The sequence below is a fragment of the Gambusia affinis genome, linkage group LG23, assembly GCF_019740435.1.
Source record: "Gambusia affinis linkage group LG23, SWU_Gaff_1.0, whole genome shotgun sequence".
Classification (NCBI taxonomy): domain Eukaryota; kingdom Metazoa; phylum Chordata; class Actinopteri; order Cyprinodontiformes; family Poeciliidae; genus Gambusia; species Gambusia affinis.
In genome coordinates, this window is record NC_057890.1 from 10421081 (window position 1) to 10443437 (window position 22357).

The 22357-nt window shown below is 38.8% G+C and overlaps 1 protein-coding gene across 9 annotated transcripts in view; it reads right to left on the reverse strand.

The window, feature by feature from the left end:
- The window catches only part of LOC122826363 (ELKS/Rab6-interacting/CAST family member 1-like), a 121981-nt gene that overhangs the window by 35872 nt on the left and 63752 nt on the right, over window positions 1-22357 (reverse strand). For all 9 annotated transcript variants that reach the window (XR_006369774.1, XR_006369773.1, XR_006369775.1 and 6 more), the window contains one exon: window positions 17384-17544. Coding sequence is in view for 6 of the 9 variants with exons in the window: in XM_044108137.1 (XP_043964072.1) it covers window positions 17384-17544 (161 nt within the window). In the remaining 3 variants the exon portion in view is untranslated. The remainder of the gene's footprint in view (window positions 1-17383; window positions 17545-22357) is intronic.

Consider the following 22357-nt stretch of genomic DNA (forward strand, 5'->3'; position numbering starts at 1 on the left):
TTGAACCAGACAATAGTTGGATGGAGGAGCAGCGTCGGTTCTGGGCAGATTTTTGCTTACCCTTATCTGGTCTCTCTTGACCCTCTTTCTGGGGTCAGTTGTTCCACTTTTATATTCTGTGTGTTTTTGGGTTGTACAGAGAGCAGAGAGGATTTGAGGCCGTGCTGCGTGGAAACCAACACGGGCCTGTTTTGCTGAGCCTACACTCCTCTAAACAGAATATAAACAGAAACATTAAGATGTTATTATTACTGAGGTGACATCTAGACTCTTACTGATATGGTTACAAATTACGCCAAATCCAACTGATAAACTTTTAAATAAAAAAAGAGGCTTTTTTAATCTTAAAAAAAAAAAAAAGAATCTCAGATTTTTACTGTTGTATACTTAAACAAAAACTGTCTTTAGTTCCTTAAAATGCGAATGCACACATTTCTGAGCTCCATTTCAGTTCTGCTCTATGTCCAGCCTTCCTGTCTCTATCTTGCTTTCCCTCCTGATTCGATTGGGAAGCTGACAGATGAATAACATTCTTTGTGGTCGGAAAGCAACAAGCCGCATCAAATTCATCCCATCAGCCACAAATTGGGCCGAGCTAAGATCCAAAACAGTTAATTCTCAGAATCGTATGTTTTCAGAGGGAATCTAAATCACTAAAGGAATTTTTACAATCCCTCACAGCTGAAGGATAGGCCATACTAGTAACACATCCACATAAATACAAAGAACCTGAGCATTATATCAGTAGGTCGAACAACAGATCAGACTTTTAGAAAATAATATTTGAGATAAATCCAACATGCAAGGAAAGGCATGCATTTCATGACACATTACAATAAATTAAAATAAAATACTAGCATATGTCATGGCCTTGAATATTTTAGAGTGAATGTGGTAAAACCGTTTAAGTATTAAGGCAGGAGAAAACTATTAAAGCTGTGCAGCTTTGACCAACACCAGATTGTAATAGAAAGATTTGGTGGGTGTCTACCAGCGGAGACCCCAACTGATGCAGGCAATAAACCCACAACAATTGTTTAAGGATGTGCTGGAATAAGTCCGATCCCTGCCAACTCCAAATTGACCTCTGAGAGTTGACTGTTTTGGTGCTGCTTTAGCAACAATCATCTGACTTCACAGAAGTGTTCATAATTTTCTGTTTCATCATGGCATTCACAAACATATATCCCAGAAATCCACAAAGATAGAGAAAAGATTCCTAACATTCCTATTTTGTTCCTTTTGTATAACACACAATCACGCTCTTACATAAACACTGACAAAGCCATGCAAGGAGGAATGCCGATATGATGACATCTAAATGGAGACAGATTGCGTGTTTAGACTATGGGAAAAAATATCCTCGGTCAACCTCACTGACCAAACTGTCAGCGGGCAAACGTCCCATTATGCATCTGAAAGTGAGCAAAAAATCTGGGATTGGTAGATCGGCTCCCTGGGCTGGTAAATAAAACCTGTCAGACTGAATTAGAGAAAAATATGCAAAATATTTCTATCTAAAAATATAAACAATAGATTTTCAAACATTGTGATGACCTTTAAATCTAAACACATACTTCTAGAGATGAGCAGAAACCATTATGTTGCAGTTTGTGTGTGTCCTGGTTCCAATTCAACTGATTCAGACGGCTGAAATAACTTCTCGACTTCTTAGCAAGTAGTATTTAATTCTGGAGATGAAGCAATCTTTTGAGTCAGGTGAGGGGAGCAAAGCAAACATCTTAAACATGGATGGATGGAATGATGGGAACCATCACTGAGAAAGAAAATGGATGATGGACTAGAGGATTTATGGACGGATGGATAGAACAAATAGATGTACAAGTGGCTGATGGGTAGTTAGACGGATGGGAAGTTCTTTCTATTTTCTGTCAATTAAATTCCAGACTTGTTCAGTTTGCGTAGGAATACTAGTAAATAAAGAGTCTGTTGGATGTAAAAATCTTTAGTCCCTGATTATAAAAAATAATCGAAATGTATGTCCTTTTACATAAAATAGTATTTAATCTATTTATTAGCAAAAGTATTTTCCATTTCTTTCTGTGGACAATCAGAAACTATAAAAGCCCCAGACAGTGTCTCCTTTCACTATTTTGTTCCACTGATAGAAAAACTAAGATTCGCACAAAGAAAGACTAATGGAACATTATTCTCTTTAAAGTTAACAGAGCGTCTAGTTTTATACCATATTTGAGAGCTACCTGCCAGAACTCGGCACTTATAAATTGCTGGTGATAATATTATATTCATTCCAGATGCACTTGTCTCATTCTGGGTCTCTCCCTTCATCTCTGTCAGACTCATACACAAACACGTACTTAAGACACTCGACTTGGCCTTCTCAGCTTGCAAAGCTAAAACACGTGCTCTTGACAAGCGCTGGCTGCGGCTACTGCTGTTGCTATGTAATCAGAAAGAAACTGTTTCAAGTGCAGCAATCTTTTGGTAAATCGTGAGACGATTCTTGTGTCAGATGGCACGTAGAACGCTGAATGCTCCTGGCACTTTCTGCAATATGTCATTATCACGGAAACTGGAAAAAGACAATGGAGCGAGCAATGCGAGGGCGAAAGATTCCCAGAGGATAAAGATCCTTGGATGTGAAACTCTTCTTTCAAGTTTAAGGAGCGGAGCAGAATAAAAGACGGACCATTAAAAGCAACAAAAATAAAAAAAAGCTTTTCGGAAAGGTTAAGACCGAGATGCTCTTATTTCATTATTTGCCAACTTCTTTTGACTGAAATGCTGTGAGAGCCAACAACAAATTCCAGAGAATATTCATCGTAATGTGCAATTGTTGGTTTCCACCATTTGCTTTTCACAACCCTCTAATTCTCCTTATAAATGTTTGAATTTGTCGATCACTGACCATAATTTATGCTCCAAAAGGTTTTATTGTAACTGTGACCACAACAACAACAACTTCCTGTGCTTTAGTAGTGTTAGCCTGAAACCATTTAGGGTTATAACAGCTCAAAACACTGAGCCACCTTCTTAACTGAATCAATCTCCTTATTTCATGGGGAAGCAACCAAAGTCATATGGTTAATGTTCAGGGTTGTCCAGTTTTACTTACTGTTATCAGAAAACAGCTCAAGCTCAAGTCCAGAAAAAGAATACAAGCTTCAGGAGTCATGCACAATAAGTCTAGTTCATTATTTGCTCATTTCTTGGTGCTGCTAAAAGCGTAAAATCCTTTTCAGTGCACAAAGAAAACCAGAATTTTATGAGTGTTTATATAAAAAGTTTATAGTGAACTGCAAAATGTTCCCATCAGGTGGTAAGTGGTGTAAAGTAAAGCTGTCGTGTTTTTATAAGAGCGTTTCATTGGTTAGTCACAACTTAACAAGTCTCTGTTTATAATTTTACTCTTGTACCACTTCTCACTCACTATAAGCTTCAAGCTCACCTTTCTCACGTTTCTTTCTCTCCTTTAACACCCCCATCTTTGTCACTCTATCGTTCCACTTCTCTTTCCTCTCTATCTGTGAAATAGGCAGGGGGACGGATTCTTTCCGTTATTCGCCGGTCGTGTGCCATGATGTCATCGCTGCTGCGACAAGGCAGACAGTAAGCAGATATACACACATGCACCAGTCACCTGACCCCAGCCCCAACACAGACACACACACACACACGCGGACACACACACGGACACACAGATGGGAAGGCGCTCTCCTTCCTCAAACCACTTAAGGCCCCCCACTTTATCAGAAACCCTAATGCCTGGTCTTAGATCACTCACATATTTCTGCTCACACACTAAAGCAGCTTCCCATGTATGCCGTCTTATCGCTTTCACAAAGTTGACATTCGCTGCAATCTGCTGTGTTTAAGCTATGCTAACGCTTATGATGGACGAGAGCTTGCGTTCTTTCTACACCGATTCTTCAAGGCAGTTTTTGAACATCCGCGTCTTGAGTTTGAAGATAAAGCCATAACAGAAGTCTGGACAATGAGGCTGTCTGACCTAGACTCTAAAACAGAGACCTTGGTAGTGAAAGGCAAAGCTAGCATTGGTAAAACTGTAGTTTCATCTGATAATTGTGTTGCTACTAGGCTGATTCTGCGTTGCTGACTTGCTATATGCAAAGAGAAATGCGAGGAAAGAAAAGGAAATTGGTGTTTGGTGTGTTATTTCATTGTTGTAACTCTTTGGTAGTTACGTCTGTTTAGTGGAGCCACATTACAAAGAATGAATTTGCAGGTTAAGAGCAGAGCTGGGAATAGAGGCTGTGCCCATAAAAAAATGTCCAAATCTTCTGTGGTGGGTTTGGCATGTGATGGTATGAGGCCACATCTCTCACTGGAAAAACAAGATAATTGAAGGCAATCTCAATGTAGCGAGACATTGACTTGAGATTCTCCAACCAGTGACAATCCCATATCCCCATGGTGTTCAGACCAAAGTGGTCAAAACAACTAGAGAGACTGATTTGTGACAAATGATGGTTCAGGAAAGAGATATTATCCCACAAGGAAGTGGTAGACAGGTTGTTGAGGCTGTGTACACAATTAGTGGTCCAGATTATTACATTTTAAACGGCTTACATGTCTTTTTTCTTAAATCTTTAATCATCTAATCCAATAAACAACACCAAACAAGAGTGAAAAAAAATGCTGCTGCTTGGCATCGGCAAAGAAAAACTGGTGGGTTTATCATGGTTGCAATCCATACACTCAACTCTGCTGCTCAACCCATAATTGTGTTTTCCTCACAAATGTGGCATCATTAGGAGGGAATAAACAGACTTCTCAGATGTATAAGATTTATTGCCAAGAAGCATTGCGACAACAACAAAGAAATAATATCCTTACTTTCCGTGCAAAGTTGAATTCTAATTCTCTTGTCTTTGCCTCCATTTCTGTTGCCGTTCTCCATCCACATTTTTCTCACAAATCAGCGTACACTCACATTCATTGCTACTAGTTTCTTGGTCTCCAGAGTGAAATCCTGCAGAGAAGTATTTCTCGCCCAGCTGACAGCTTTTGACCTGCGGCACACAACCAGTGAGCAGAGAGCCCCACCACCCCCCGTTCTTATCTGCACTGAGACAATTCCCTCTTTCTCTCCATCTCACACACAAACTCTTACACATCATGGATTTAATTTATACAGAAAAATGTATATCTGACATGAAGTCAATAGTCCCTGCTAGTTGAGGCTTTGTGCTGCTTTTGCGTTGAGATTCTCTCTTTCTCTCTGTCTCGCAGAATCCCACGGAAACTCCCAAACACAACTACCGTGCGCCGCATTTTATAACCCGACAAGAAAAAACACAGCAGGTCTTTATGGAACATTTGTTATAGCCGGCCTGCCATGTGAGCGGCATCAAAGTGGAGAGAGCCAATAAAGGTTTGGTTTATTGTTAAGTGTTAACTGTAGCTCAGCGCTGTCATTAAGTGTTCCTGCACAACATTACAACAGAGCTTATCCGAGAAAAACTAACCACTAATGATTACATACATGTAGAATGTTACAACTGGACCACACTCTACATGTAACAGATAGAAATGTTCTAAAAAAGCTGAGTAAAGATGCAATTGCTATGTGGAACATTCAGTAAAAGAAATCCCATTGGTTTTCAATTTACAGCTATAATATGAAATGTGTTAATTGTTCCAGTAATTTTACGTGTTTTTATATGTATTTTAAGTAAAAAAACAACAACAAAAAAACACTAAAATTCACATCAGCACGTCTAGGAACAGGGGATTTTTAAAGGTATTCATGCCATTAAAATATAGTTTTGGGTGTTAAACATTGTCGCCCTGCTGGAAGGCAAATGTCAGCTCTGATCCAAAGTCTTTTGCAGCCACTAAAGCTTTAACTAGCTTCCCTGTCAATGCTGAGAGAGCAACCCTACAGCATGACCATGCTAGTTCTCCAAGTTCTACAAGAATGACAACAACACAAATGAATAAAAACAAAGTATCAAAACACTAGTTCAATTAAATGCCAAGGAGTAAAAATGAGTTTTAAGTTTACTTAAAACTCATAGTTTAAGTTCTACTCCTAAAGTTCTCTGATGTTGTTTTATCTAAAGTTCTCTGATGTTTTAAGTGGACTGCCATGGCTTGGTAGGTTGTGCCGTGCTGCTTTGATTTCTGGATTATGGATTTATAGAGCTCTGTGAGGGGTTTGCAGTTTGGGATTGAGACTTTATTCTTATTCTTTCAAACTTTTCCAGAACCTGTCTGCTGTGTTCCTCGGTTTTTATGATGCTGATTGTTCACTGGCAATTATCTCGAGGCCTTTACAGAACAGCTACAGTAATACTAAGAATATATTGCACATGGGTTGATTTTATTTTAGAGTCTACTCTGATCTGTTGCATATACCTCCCATAAAATACAATGAAATTTACGGTCGTACCGTGACAAAACGAGGTTAAAAGATAAAGATAAGAGTCATTGCGCAAGGCCCAGGATAAAGCACAGAAAACAACATGCTTTTGGGAATAATCTTTTTGTGAATTGGCTGTTCCCTGTCTGTGCTTTTTTTTTTTTTTTTTTTAACTAAACTGGAATTGGGTCAGAGAGGCTGGACATGAATGATTTAGCAGAGAGTGAGAGGATGGCACCGTCAGAAGGAAGTGTTGGGGAAATAGGTTAAAGCTGGTGCAGGGGATATCTCTGTGTGTTTTTGTGTTCCAGAGGGGAAAGAAAAGCTCCCCTCAAGAGCTGTTGTAAATCAGAGAACTTAAAAAAAAAAAAAAAAAAAAAAAAAAAAGAGGACGAGAAGCTTCATAACACAAACACACAGACACACACACCCCTACACGCCAAGACGTGCAGAGAAACAGCACTGACAGGGATGGGAATAAAATAACTGGAGGATTTGGAGGGAAAACAAATCAAAGAGACATGAAGGGGGAGAGGGAGGCAGAGAGACAAAGATGGTAAGGAGGGAAGAGAACGCGAGCAGGAGAAGAGGGCAGGTGGGACTACTGCATGACAGAATGAGGATCTGTTCTTGACACATTCCCCATTTTTCTCACTCCCTTTTTTCTTCTAAAAAAACTTCTCTCGCTCCCTCACAGTTTTTCTTTCTACCCGTCGCTCAGACTCTCTCACACACATACGCAGATATAGAAAAGCCCACAGTGTGACTAATGAGAAAAGTGTAAAAAGGGCTTTAGCCATGGTCGGCGGTAGCTGGCTCCATCCAGCGGACCACACACAAGCACACCAACTCAGAGGTGTGACTAAAGATGCAGCTTTGTCTTCGCTGGGGCTCTAAACAGTAAATCCGTTCCAACGCTCTGCTACTGAGACCAAGACATCTGCTAACAATCTGTCAGCACTCGGGCAGCAACCAGTCACGGTAACAGACACCTGTGACTTCCAGATGTGCATTAAGGAATGCTGTAAATATGAAGAATTTCCTCTTTGTGTCGGACAATAATGACTGAAAAACAAACATTATATTTGCCACCGCACATTTCTGCCACAGATGTGTAAAATGTCCACCAGCAGCGCATTGAAACTTTGCACTGTTCCAGACACCAACATAGTGAGGCGGATGGAAAGAGAGGTATAAACCTGTTGAAGTAAAGATTAATGTTTTATGGGTCACCAAATCTCCATAGCAACCGTTAGATGCTATCTACATGCCAACCCATTATTTAAAAACCAGCAAAAAGCCTCTTTTCCTACATTTACAAATTTTTACATGAGTAGAAAACTTTTTTTCTACACATCTACACATGACTCTGAATTGTCAAGCAAAAAAATCCAGAGTGAGCTGAAAGACAAATTTTTATGAATGTACAAATCTTAGAAAGCTTTAACAGCCGACGTGTCAACAATTCACCCCTACTGAATCAATCTTCTTATTATGGGATTATTCCTCTACTGAGTAAATAAATTTAAATGAAAGGTTGGATTTTCAAATGGTTTCACTGTGAGAGTACGCAATTGCTATGAAATACAGATTTGGTTTAAGTTTTTCTTATTACTCGTTTCCAGGATTGTCAATAATTGGGACCTTAATGTTTTTGAATAAGGTATTAAAAAAAATAAATGTCTTAATTTCATAACAATGAACAGGCTTTACCTAAAATGACAGCTATTTATCAACATAATCGTCTTCAAATCAATTTTTATCTGCCTGTTGCTCCGTTTTTCCGTTTCAGAGATTATGCTCTTGTTTCTTCCCATTTAATAAACAGTTTGCTGGGGTGCCTTGAAAAACCACCAATTAGCAGAGGAAAACATGTGGGTTTAAGTTTATTTTGCATCCTTATTTTACACTTCTGTTTTTCTCCCAATTTATTACTTTTGGTTCTAAGATGTCACACTTGTTCTTGCCTCCTATAATAACATTCCATCCAATTATCTCACGTAATTGGTGCAAGAATTCAGCACACCCCTCACTAACTCCAAATAAAACGCGGAATAATGGATTCCAAAGTTTCCATAAAGTCATATTTTGTACATTAATTTAGCTCTAACAGCAACAGCCTTTGTCACTGCCCCGATCATAAAGGACAAAACTAGTAAGAGTGGCGAGGTTGGAGAGCACAAGAAAAACAGAAACAAAGCAGCAAGCGGTGATTCGAGATTGTGAGGCTAAGTGTCAAAACGGCATGCCCCTTCTCATCACACAAAAGCTCTCAAAAAGACAGACAAACATAGACTTCCATTGGCACACTGTGAATGTGGATTAAGCTCATTGTTGTGTGAAAGGATCAGAGCATGTGTTTCTTTTTGGTGTTGCCATAAGCATGTATGTGTACATGCATTTGTGTGGGAAGATGCATTTTTTATGCAAGTGTCTTTATGTGTGGGTGTGCATCTCGGAGCGCTGCTGCCAGGGAGAAAGCTACGAATGGGTTTGGAAGTTACCACGCGTGTGTTCGAGAGGCTTAAGTGTACTAGTTTTTTTTATTGGTGATGGTGTGTGGGCGTGCGTGTGTGCGAGCGCCTCGCTCACGTCTCGTTATATCTGCAGAGATGATGGTTGCAAAAGACGGAAATGTCGTTCCACTGACAGAGCCGCTGGAAATGGGATCTTTAACACACGCAGTCACACACATCATTGATTTGTTTCAGTATGCAGTGACAAGTGTGACGACAAACAGCGAGAGGGGATGAAATACAGCCGGAAAAACACAGATCCGGTCAGAGCAGCATTTCCACACAGATGTATACTGTTAAAGGACGGAAACTGGGAATAAGGATGGAAGGATTTTAGGAAGAAGTGATAGGAGTTTGTGGGGGAAAGGGACGTATAGAGTTGAGGTATTTCATAGTGAAAGATGGAGTGAAGGAGGGACAGCAGGAATGAAAGGTGGGGGCTGCTGGAAAGGGTGCAGGGATGCGTTCGGATGGGAGGGAGATAAAACAGAGAACAGAGCAGCTTAGGAGGAATAAACTGAATTTATAGCATTCACCTTGAAGCATCAGCCCAGCTTTCCGCTGCAGGAAGCTTGAAGACAGCAAGCCGTCTTGGAGTGTCTGCACATTTTATTTAAAGTCCAGCTTTACACAAAGCTCTGCTCTATTAAACCAATATTCTGTTGTGTGGTTTGGTTGACGCATTTAAGAAAACCGTACAGTGTGTTTTTATCAAATGGGACGTTGATCCATAAAAAACACGCATTGATTTAGTTGAAACTTGTAATGAAGCCAGTTTCACCATTCTGAAAACTACCAGAAAACACAACAAAAAGTCTCCAACTCAGACTTACCAAACAGTTCTTTATTTAGCCATAACATGAAAACCTTCACATTAAAACACCAAAATAATGATGATAAACTGAACACAAAAAAATCTGTCCTTGGTCAATGATTTAGTTGTTGGTGCGCTGATCTTAAAGCTGTAAAATATCAAGTATAATGATCCAATAAACTGCATGTCAATGGGAAATACATGATTATTACATCTTTAGTTTTTTTGCCAGTTATTCAGGGTACAGTGTACAAAGTGTACATCCGCTGCTTAAATAACCGTACAAATAATGTTTGGTTTTTCATTCTCAATTGTTCTTTGGTTCGTTTTCACCATGAAAACGAAACATGGTGAGTAAGTTGTTGTTGGATATTTGTCTCTTACCTGATTTCCATTGCATTCCTGTTTTTCTAACAGTCAAAAAACATTTCTTCTTCCTTGCATCAACTTCCATTAAATATTTTGATATTCGTCTTTCCCAGCCCCTTTCACTCTTATCTTATCGTGTCCAAGCTGTTCTTTTATGCCTTAAATCAAATCAAAATCAAATCAAATTTTATTTGTATAGCACATTTCAGCAGCAAGGCATTTCAAAGTGCTTTACATCAAATCAAACACAAAATACAATGCAACATAGAATCAACAATAAAAACACAACATCAATAAATTTGCAATTGATTACGTTTCGAATACAACTCTAAACAAGTGGGTTGTTTAAATGTACATTAGTTTCTTTCTGACAACCACCATCAAAAATGGGATTAGTTGCTATAAAAAACTTTTCTTTTTTTAAAAAAGCATCGTTTAAAAGGTATACAAACTTATCTATTGCAGCTTTTTTCTTTTACACTTTATTTCAACTATCAGATTTGTTTGGTTTCCACTGACCAGGACATTTGTTTTTGTTAAAGATTAATAACTTTCACAAAATACTGTTAATTTGGACCAACCTGTAAAAAAAATTAAATTTTTTGATAAAAAAAAAACTGTGCTGTGGATATTTTTTTAAACTAATGGTACAAGACAACCAACTGAAAAAAATAAAATACAGCCAATATCTTTGCTTAACTTCTGTCGTTGAATCAATAAATCAAATATTCAGACACTACAAGATGTCCAAACATATGAAACTCTGGCGCTAAATGGACACATACCAAAACAAAACAAACAAAAAAAAAACACTGTAGGGAGAACACAGCATAAAAGAGGTGTGTGTTCAGTGTCAGTAAAGCAGAACAGTTGAGGTTTTTAATTCAAACAAATCTTACACCGCCTCCCTGCTGGTACACACACATTGTCAGCACATTCCTCTAACTGTATCAGAGTTCGTTTGCATAGTCTCGGAAAACGCAAAAAGACAGACAGCCACACGACACACCGCACCGCGTGTGTGTGGAGAGGAAACAGGAGCGTGGATGTGTGCTCTTCCAGCTGTATTCGGTATGTATTTCTTCATGGGAATGAGCGTGTGTGTGCATGTGTGTTAAGGTATCGTGTGTCCGTGAAACACTGGGCATCGTATATCACGCCTCAGAGCAACATTAAACCCTACACCGGTTTAATGCAAGGCATGAAATCAGACACGAGACCCCCAGGAATTACAGCAGCCCCCGTGTGTACACAGACAGTTTCTTGTGAGAAATATGAACGCAGCATCGTTTACAGCGATCATGTTTAACTGTGGGAGAAAGCCAGAAACACATGACGTATTTGCTCACATCTCGTGAAATATGTGAGCAACGGTGTCATTAACATAACTCAGTCAGACAACCAGCATATTCGTATCTGAGCAGTAGCTCTTTCTCTGTGAAGTGTCGCACATTCTTCAAGCTGTACGCTCCTACAGGTGATTCAGTGGAGTTTTTTTTAGTTTTTCTTTTTAAAAGGGATTTCCTGATGGATTTTCCGAAGGCTGCTTTTAATCAGATAAAAACCTGGTCAAAGTAGAAAATAGTAGATTTGACGAAATTCAGCCAAGCAACCAGAAACTGCTGACTGGTGCAGAATACACCATCAAATATAATCACGGTTTTTTTGGTTAGAAAGCAAATTTGGCTCCAGAGAAAAATGTTGTCAGACTTTATAATTTAAACGTTTCTCTTTTACATGTGGCAAAATATCAAGCTACTCCCTTAACTCTTAGAAGAATATCTTCTTAAAGGACTTTAGTGATACTATACCAAATCTCATGCTGCCCAATTCATTTTTCTTTTATACAGAAAAGCTTTTAATGCTGACTTAAGTTTGCTCTAAAAGCTTTCTAGGTGTGGTAGCTGGTGGATTCAAATCAGATGCTGCTGAATTTGACAATTTTAATGGATGTATTGACAGCAGTGCAGAAAGTCTTGCTTTACGGATGATTTTTATACATTTGGACAACAATTTCCAGTTCTAATCAGAAGTTCATTTGTCACTGGCATAAGAGCTACCTTCATTTTAGGCTTTCAGTGATTTGTAAGGATCTTTTTTTTTTTTTTTTGAAGTTGTAATACCGGTAACTAAAGAACATACATTGATAAATCATTTATAGAATGAAAATTAGAAGCATAAGTTTGAATTTAATGTGGATTTCTTTATAATTCTAACATCTAGTGCAGCACTGGCTAGATATTTGACCACTTGTATTAAGTTCTTAAGTTTATTAAATAAATCTGTCCAAATATTATTTATTTGACTCAAACTATTATCATGAGTTTGAAGGAAATTGGTTAGGATGTTAAAAATCAGAAAGAAAGAGGTCCCTCTGCTAAAATCTCCCCCTTACAGCAGAACAGAAATATGCAGCTGCCAACACAAACAAGTCAAACATTTTCCAGAGAAAAAGTATTAAGCCACAACGACAAGCACAAGTTAAATATCCAGCCAGGATCTTGTCATAACTTGTTGATGGGTACCAAAATTTTGTAAAAGGAAATTTAATCAAATGTCTATGCATGACAGTCATATAAATGCAAATATAATTTCTGAACGATAAGCAAATCAACATGGGAAAATTTTAAATGATCAAAGTGAGTTTATTTGGAATCACACACAATGTTTGCAATTTTTTTCCATGAAAACTTGGCTGTTGTTTTCTCTGCAAAGAAAAAAAAAGGCAAACAGCAGGAAAATGGTTAGCCAGCTGGTCAGCATGTTCTGTGTACGGAAACACAGTCAAAATGTTTGACACATCGGTAAGCAAGCTGAAACTAAGTGTTGACAAGCTGATTGTTTTCTCCAACTCTAACATGAGATGTTAATGCACCGAACCAAACAAAAACGTCTTTCTTTGACTTTACAAGTGCTGGGTAACATTCGGAAATAGCACTACAGCGGTACGGTGCGTTGGTTTTTTTGATGCTGCCCACAGCCCCTTAATGAGTTGTTTTGGTCTGGACCAGCAAAGAGTTAGTGCTACTGTACCAGATTTCCGGTCTTGGATCAAGTGCTTGGGTTCAGATGGAAGGAATGACTCCTTCGGTTTGATTTAGAACCAGCACTGGAATCAGCAGTTTGGTGTTAAAGGGCCATCAGCGGCGTTGCCAAGTCAACGCAGGCGGGGAAAGCATTGAGAAGGGGAAACAGGACTTCCAACATGAGGACATTTATGCTCAGAATGAACATTTTTAGCCACTAAATATATACTGAGTTTACTGTTAAATGTATAGCTTCCTAAGCCAGAAACTAATGTTTAGGTAAGACATCAGTGAGATGGCTAAAAGGTCAATCCAAAGACGAACAAAAGGAAAGAAGTCTGTAAATAATAGGCTAACGCAGAGATATTCACGCAACCTTTTTCTTACATTGTCAGGCATAAAAGAAAAATAAAACTTTCCTGTTCTAGGTCTATTTGGACTACAAAAAGTTATGTCCATCTGCTAAATGCTAAAAATAACAGATTTTGAAGCTTACATAAATCTCCTTTGTATTTGGCAGAATTGCCTTTTAAATTGGGTTACTTGGCTCAGAGAACGGTTTGTTGAAATTTTGACCCATTTGACCTGACAGAACAGGTGTAACGGAATCAGGTTTGTAGATAATCTTGTGCACACACCCCGTTTCAGTTCTGCCCAAAAATGTTTTGTAAAACTGAGATCAGAGCTATTTAATGGCCACTCTAAAACATTAATTTTCTTGTCCTTATGTCAGCTGACCTTATGGGAATCATATTTCCATAGTCAAATAATTATTAGCCAAACTAATAAGACAGCAAGAAATGCCTTCTAGTTTCACTTTCAGTTTTAAACCTACATGAACCTACATTAAACCTCCAGATGACTAACGTGTCCAAATAGCTTATTTCTGGTTGAGTTGTAGTTATTTTTATTAGTACATTTGGTTTGTAAATGTGCTGTTTATGTGGCAGGTCAGAGCTGCAAAGCTCATGTGGTGTTTATGTGGTGATTAAATTGTGTAAGCTATAGTGATAAATGTTTAGGAATGGAATGGGGGGAGAATAATTTTCTTCTGCCATCTTGTGTTCCTAAACTTTTAAAATGAAGAAGTCTGACACACAAAGTGGTGAGACGGGGGTATAATAATTTCCATGAAATGAATAAAAACCAAATAAAGATAAAACCTGTTAAGTTACGCTCACTTTGGATGTACTGAGCTAACCTTTAAAGGAATAGAAAAACAATGAGGTGGGGGTTGTTAAGTATCCGAGTATTGATTCCTCTGACAACCGTCATCAACAAGCACATAAAAAATAAAACTAACCAAGACCATATGAGAGTTTACAGTGAATTATTTGATCATACCTGCTGCAAGGAACAAACCCCACACCCTCCACAAAGAGCAGGTCAGAAGGGGAACATAAAATAAAATCTGATTAACATTCTGGTAAATCAACTTGTAACAGTATGGCGGATATGTGTGTTCCTGTAAAACTGTGTGGTCTGTATTTAACAAAGCAGGTAAGTGTCTATTAAAATCTATGTGTGCTACATAAATACTCATTAATGGGCCAATAAATTTGCAACAGGAAACCTCGGACATGTCTGGACTTTCATACATGGAGCATTTTCGCATATAAAAACAGAGAATCCATTTATGCATCTATGTACCAGTAAAAACCGCACTGGGTAGAGACATAGGTGATAAAATCCCCCACACCAAATACCCTAAACCCTTCTCAAAAACAAAATAATACAACCCTAGTGGAAAATGTCATGGTCACAGAACAGGAAAATGAAATCACAGAGTTCATTTCCCATTTGGCCACAATAAAACATTGTCTCATAGCCCACTTTAAGAGGCAGGACATGTCTAACATGGATATTCTCCACGGCTTCTATTTCAGCCCAAAGTGTTGTTCCACTAAATCAGATGTCACCGTGAGGGCTCAGAGAGGATGTAAATTTGCAGAAAATACATGACTGCTGGACTCATCTCAGCAGCACTTAAAATACAAACCCATCTATTAAAACAACATTAAAACGAACGCTGGGCTACAGCCTGCGCATGGCTGTGTGTGTGTCGGTGTCTGCATATGTAATCAATCATGTGAAGAGCTGGACAGCGGGACATGGTTGTTGCATTAGCATCATCTCGATGGCTTTAAAGTGCAGAGTGAAGGAGAAGGAAGATGAAAGAAGAGAAGCGAGAGAAGAAACGAGAGGAGAGTTAATGAGGTGTCGGGTGAAGCTCGTGTCATTGAGTCCAATCACCATCTTCCTGGATCACTGCAGCTACATGGAAAAACTACTGCAGATATCAAGAGATCAAGGGCTTAATGATGCCGAGTTAAATGAGATGATTTCAGGAAATTATGAACACCAAGCTGGTTTGTTATGTTGTGCAGTAGTAGTAGTAGTAGCGCTCATAGCCAAGATGTGATTGAAAAATGCAAAAGAAAATGTATCTTCTTTTGCTTTCTGGAAAGCAGAAGAGGATATAACAATGTTTGTATTATTAAACTAATCGGTTTCATCTGTTCGGAAAAACCTGAGTGTTGAAGGGAAACTGACTGCCGTAATGCTGCGTTCGATTCACTTCAGAAGTCAAAACTCCTAAACTCCTGATTTTCTATTTCTAGCGATGTCCTGCAGGGCAAAGCCATGAAAGAAAATAACAATGTAAACTTAACGTAAAAAGCAAGGACATTTTGTCTTTGTTTGATTACTTCTTTGATACAACAATGTTTTGTGGCAATAAATCTCAAACTGTTGGAAATCTTGTTTATTGCCACATTTGCACAGAAAATGCATTAGTGGTTTAACCAGAGTTGAGTATCTGTGTTGTGCCAATTAAAGTCTCCCAAATTCTCATTGCCAGTGCCAAGCAGCTTTTGGTGGATGCAGTATAATTGTGTGGGGCAGCTTTTCTCTCACTGTGAACTATTGCTTGTCATCACTAAAGGCAATGGCCATGCAGAGAGATATTGAGATGAGATTATGCAATCAGTGGTGAACCCATCTCTCCACTGTGGGGGAACAAACTATTTTCTCCATGATGTCTTACAACCACAGAGTGAGGTTTATCAGAGACTACAGAGTTCTAAAAAGTAGTTAATGTACATGTGACACTGATTAATTGAATGAAAGAAGAATTAACAAATGGGCAAATGTGCGTATTTGGGTTTGATTTTTTTTTTGGGTGCAGATGGGTTTGATGTGAATCTTTCAACCTTTAGAAATCCAACCAGTTTTTTTTAGAATTGGAATTTGAAAATTCTATTTTCCAAGTTCAAATAAAAGCAACCTCTTTTCCATTTCATACCAATAACCAAACCATTTTGCTGTGAAGTCATTTCTGAAGAGTTTATATTATCACCCACTTCGGTTGGATAGTTCTGATATGTGGGATCACATTTCCTCGCAATATACTATGAGTAAGGAAAGTTACTTTAAATCCTCGGGGTTGTCAAGGATACTGGTACAACTTGGCGCTTCCCGTTTACCAAAATTTCAGCAAAAAGGCAAATACATCACATATGTTACCAGTGCTATTTCCACCGTTTTCAGCTTCTTTTATTTTTTAAACAAAGTCATGGTATTCACAAGTCATAAATACATCCCTATATGTTCTGCTCAGAAATGCAAATGATTTTTTCCAACCGAAGGTTGGTTTCTTTGGGGGAACAGGGCATTATTGTAGCCTTTTTATTAACACTGTGAGGAGAACAGTGGACCCTAGCATTTATGTGGTTGTTCGCTATTAAAGTTAATACACCACAGTACAAAATGCTCAGTCCATAAAGCCTGAAAGATGGCATTAAAAAGTAATAGTATCGTTGTTTGCTGTGGATTCCCAGTAGCTAAAATGATCATCACATATAAAAGCAACTTCCTGGGGGAAAAAAAAAGAACTAAATCGGAGACCACATCCTGAGAACAATCATTAGATCTCAGCAGAGTTTTATCAGTCTAAAAGTATTTACTGTTTTGGAGCAAATCAACAAGTTCTCCACAGAAACCACAGCAATAAAATAAACCTTAAGGAATTTTCTCAAGAAAATCCTAGACAGATTAGTGCAAGATGAGAAAACAAATGCAGAAATGTGAATTTGTGCGGTATTTAATGGTGTACCTTTAATGCTATGTTTTCCATATGTGTGTGCTCGTTAAGAAACCAGTAGGAAATGAAAAGATAAGTGGTGCATGCAGAGTTGGATGGATAAAACTCAATGCTAAAGCACAGCTGAAATACACATTAATATAAAGAAAGGCACTAAAACATGAGATACGAGTGTTTTTATATTCTTACTTCATCTCAAGGACCTCCTCCAGGTGCTTCCGCCTCTCAGCTCGCAGGGCGGTCAGATGACCTTCCTTCTCAGCCAATGAGAGCTGGGTCGATGACAGCTTGGCTTTCATCACCTCCAGTTCCTGTTTCACCTTTTCCATGGCAACCAGTAGGTCCTCCACCTGACACGGGCACATAAACACACATCTAGTTTTGGCTTCTTTTAGACCTTTTGTTTGACTGAAAGTGTCTGAGCACTACTAGTTTGAAAGGTTTCAGAAATCACTCTCCAATGCAGAACATCAAGCAGGTCATTTTCCTACTCCCCGTTTTATTATTTTTTTTCTATGCCGTTTCTTTTTCTCGGCAGATAAAATATGCCGAGATACATATTTTATCTCGGCCTGCTCTTTTCACTGGCTCTATATCACTGTGTCATTTTAATGTGTGTGAGGTCAGTGTGTATTTCTTAAGGCCAGACAACGATTCGGCTAACTTCCAAAGTCAGAAAAACAAAACAGGAAAGAAAGGAAACCGTCCAAAAGAAATGAACAATTAAAAAAACGAAACTCTAGAAAATGCATTACGTCCTTATTTTATTTCAAGTAAAACAAATCAAGACAAACCAAATAAAAGGGAAATAATTTTAACTGCCTTTGCAAGAGTTTAAATGTAATGTTTGATATTACGCTAAGGTGGATTTACATTATAATGATCAACTTGACAATCCATTAACAATACATTTTAAATAAAATTATTGGAGATTTTCTCCAATTCAGTTAATTTGATTCAGGATAAAATATATACTTAATTTCAGCTCCATATCGTAATGTGGTATTTTCAAGGTTATGAAATACCTAAGTAACACGACGTCTTGTTTGTGTCTGTGATCGACTCCAGCTTGTGGAGTTTAAAGTTCAGTTTTGAAGTGAAGTTTTCTGACTTTTTTTAACAGTCAGAAAGTCTGCAGAACACATTGACGATCTAAGAATCGTTCATATAACCAATTTCTCTTTTGGAACCATTTCTAAACAAGATTATCTGTTTAAGCAGACGTTTGAATGCATCTCTATGTAACCAAACATAGAAGAAGTCCCAAACTGTAACCATGAAATGGAAGAAAAATGGCTGGGATGTTCAGGAACAACCGAGCGACCATCCAGGCTTAAGTGTGTAACTAGGTAGAAACAGCTTGAATGCATCTGTTGTCATCCTCAGTGAAGGAAGTTTTATATTCGCACACTCGACTGAGAGGGTGTGGAGCAAGAAAGAAGCCCCTGCTCACAAATGGGCACCTTCACGTTTGACTGAAAATTGTAGCATCGGCATGCAAAACCTTTATCTAGGGAGGCGTTTTGGTGGGCAGTTGAACAAGAACAAGACAAGAAGTACAGAAGTCAAAGTGAGAGTTTTATGCCTAAATACACTGTACCAGCTGTCAAGCATGATGGGGGTCATAGTGACAGGTTCTTTCACTGATATTAAACTTCTGGGATGAACCTGAGCTCTTTCATATTTAATATTTGTGTAAGAAGTCGGATACCTGAATCTGATCCATGAAGCCATCGTATTAAAATAAAGGTTATATTCCTGTATTATGAAGTAATATAACCTGTATAACATGTATACAGAGGAAATGATCATTTCCACCCCAACACTTAAAAATCTAGCAGTCGGGGCGTGCTGTGGTGGCGTAGGGGATAGCGCAACCCACATTTGGAGGCCTTGAGTCCTCGACGCGGCCGTCGTGGGTTCGATTCCCGGACCCGACTGACATTGCCACATGTCTTTCCCCCTTTCCTGTCAGCCTGCTGTCATATAAGGCACACTAGAGCCCACAAAAAGAAATCAAAAATCTAGCAGTCACAAGAATAGAATGCTATTTTTTTTCTTCCAAAATTTGAGACCAAATTTGAAGATTTTCACATTATATAATAAGCTAAACCCCATTCTAAATAGGGGTTTCTTAACAGGAGGCTACACTTGCATCGCTTTTGTCTGCAGCTATTTTATAAATAGTGTCACACAAAAATACAAAACAAGAGTCTGATGCAAGATGTCAGAGAAATGCGAAACAAAAATGAGAAACAAAACAAGAATTAAAAAAAAAAAATCTGTGATATTTTCTTCACAGTCTGATTGATGCAAAGTCCTTGTGAGAGCAAAACTATTCAAAGTTTGAGCTGTCAAGACAACCAGAGGCAAAACAACGATGATTTGAAATCAACTTTCCCTCCAACTGTTTGTTAAAATAAAGATTATAAGCACATGGATAAAAGAAAGAATGAAATGAAAACAAAAGTACCACCTGATAACGGAAAAACAAGAACGCTGAGAGTGGCACGTGATGATTCTTTGTTACCTTTGACCACCTAAATCCGCTTGTGGTGAACTCATGAATTGGAATGTGAGACAGCTGCATACAAATGACAGAGAAAAAGAGAGATGTGAGAAGGAAGAGTGATCGCAGTGAGGGAAGGAGATGAATTCAATGAAGTGGAGAGAAATACAAGAAAAAGGCAGAGGAAAGGCCTCAGGATCCAGAGGTAAGGAAGAAGATAGGTGTAAACAAAAGTTAAAGACGACGAAGAAAGACTTTACAAACACAAGTCGTTTTGGAAAAAAGAAGAAATATAAGAGCACATGATAGACTAAATAGAAATTGCAGAGAGAAATACAAGCAGCATTTAGGAAAAAAAGGGAGGAAAAGAAAAGGTTGGAAAAGGTGACACAGAACAATGATCGTGACAGAGTGAGAACGGGGTGGAGAGGTAATAAGGTAAGAGTGACACGGCCAACCATGAGAACTGAGGGGCTGGAAAGAAGCAAGATGCAGGTTGTGGAAATACTGATTTGCAAACCGTTCCAGACCCAAATTTCTTAGTTTATACTGTATTACAATGGATAAGTTGCTTAGGTTTACTATGAACTCATGTTATGTGTCTATGTATGGATGGATGCAGCTCTGTAAAATACTTGAATCACTCTCCAGACTCTTCCAACTCTGCGTCGGCACCGTGGAGACCGCCAACCCTGTGGACGCTTATGTTCAAGAATGATTTCAGGTTTATTTTAAGATCAAAACAAGATGAACCACAGGAGAAAGGAGCACCGGGTTCAATAAGTAAAAAATTCTCCGCTTAATAGAAAACGGGAAGCCGAGGAGGGGTACGTCTGTCTCCAGTTTGAGACAGATGGAGTGTGTCACGGCGCTGGCTCACTGCTGTGTCACACACACGCACACCTTTCTGCGCTGATCGCACATACAGTAGTGACTCATGTCTAGCAGCAAAAGTTTGGTTTATTTTCATGTGGTTCTGGTCAAAAGCTTTTGACAGGAAAATCAGGTTCATGGGACAGTCCCCCACACACACACACACACACACACGTGTTGACAGTGCAGTCAGAGAAAAAAAGCCGTCTGCGCACCAGTATCGAGTCGGAGTCTGTTTATAAGTGGGACCAGTCTGGCAGCATTTGCATGTGGGAGCCCTTTGAACCAGCCGGCCTCATTAAGGGAGGAAATCGTCTTCTCCTGTCATCGTTTTATGAATCATTATGTGAAAAGTTAATTGCGCTGACGCAGTTGTATAAAAAGGAACTCAAAAATATTTATTTATGATTTACTCGTGCCCGCAGAAAGGCATTTCCAAAAGCTGGTTTCCATCTGGCTTCTTCTGAATGCGATTCGGGAATGGTCTGTGCTCAGGTTAAACAGCAGGTCGCACCTCTTTTGGCCATACTTGTCCGTTTGCCTTTGGAAAAAAAAAAGAAGAAAAGAAATATCCTCTGTTCTGTCTGCAAGCTCTACATAACACACGTGTGTGTGCTTGCTGAAAGGTTGAGTTAGAGTTGTTGACGTTGGGAGAGGACTGCAGCGGGTGTTTGGCTGACATCTCTACTCTTTCACCACAAGCTGACATCCCTGCTCCTTTCTCTTCCATGGGAGCATTTTGAAACGACGCCTCGTTCTGCCATTAATGGCCTCTGGCCTCCCTAATTGAAGTTGCACTTGCATTTTAATATTTCCCAGCCTAAATGATGTGACAGCTCGACAATCACTGTCGACAAAATTTAACCACGTGGAACAGGGACTTCAATGTGGTGGAACTACTAAAATGTTTTTTTTTTTACATTCATCCTTTTAAAAGCAGAGAAGAAGCCAGCTAGATCACCACCCTGCTACAGAGCGAGTCTGCTTGGGGCGGGGGGGAAAGGGCAAAAACTGTCGGCAGCAGGATATTGTTGTTTGGTCCAGCCATGGAAAACAAAAGACAGAGACAAAGAGAGGATGGTAAAAACTCTGAATCCCAGAAGGCACTGCATTGACCCATTTTCATGCACTGATCCCAGGAAGGAGGAGTTTCAAAGACAAAAGTATTTTGTAAATAAATTCTTATGTGCACAGAAGTTGCCTATTTTCTTTCTGCATATGTATGCAGGGCCTGCTGTTTGAGAACACCAGTTTATAAATTCACTCCTTCATTTATTATTATTTAATAGCACACCCCAGTAGACAGGAAATCATAAAACATTATTCAAAGATTGAAAATTAATTGGCAATTTCTTGATCAACTTTGACCAAAACATCTAACTATGTTAATAATTGCCTTTTGCACTTAATTAAGAATTAATATTTCTGTCAGTTACTGCCAATTATCAAGGTCCTGAAGCAGTAAATTAACCCCTGATCATCACACTGACACTACCATGTTTGACCATCTGTGTAACTTAGTTTTTCTAACATGCAGTTAGTTTATAGCCTAAAAAGTTTACATTTTGATTTGTCGGTATACAAAATATTTTGGTTAATTTTTGGTAAACATAAGATGGGTGTTTTGGAACTCTCTCGTGGATGCCATTTTGCCCCGTCTGTTTCTTATTCTTGAATCATGGACACTGACTTTAACTAGGCCATGTGAGGCCTCCAGAGCTTTATATGACCCTTTTGGTTATGTTGTGACCTCTTGAATGAGTCACCATTAATTTCTTGCA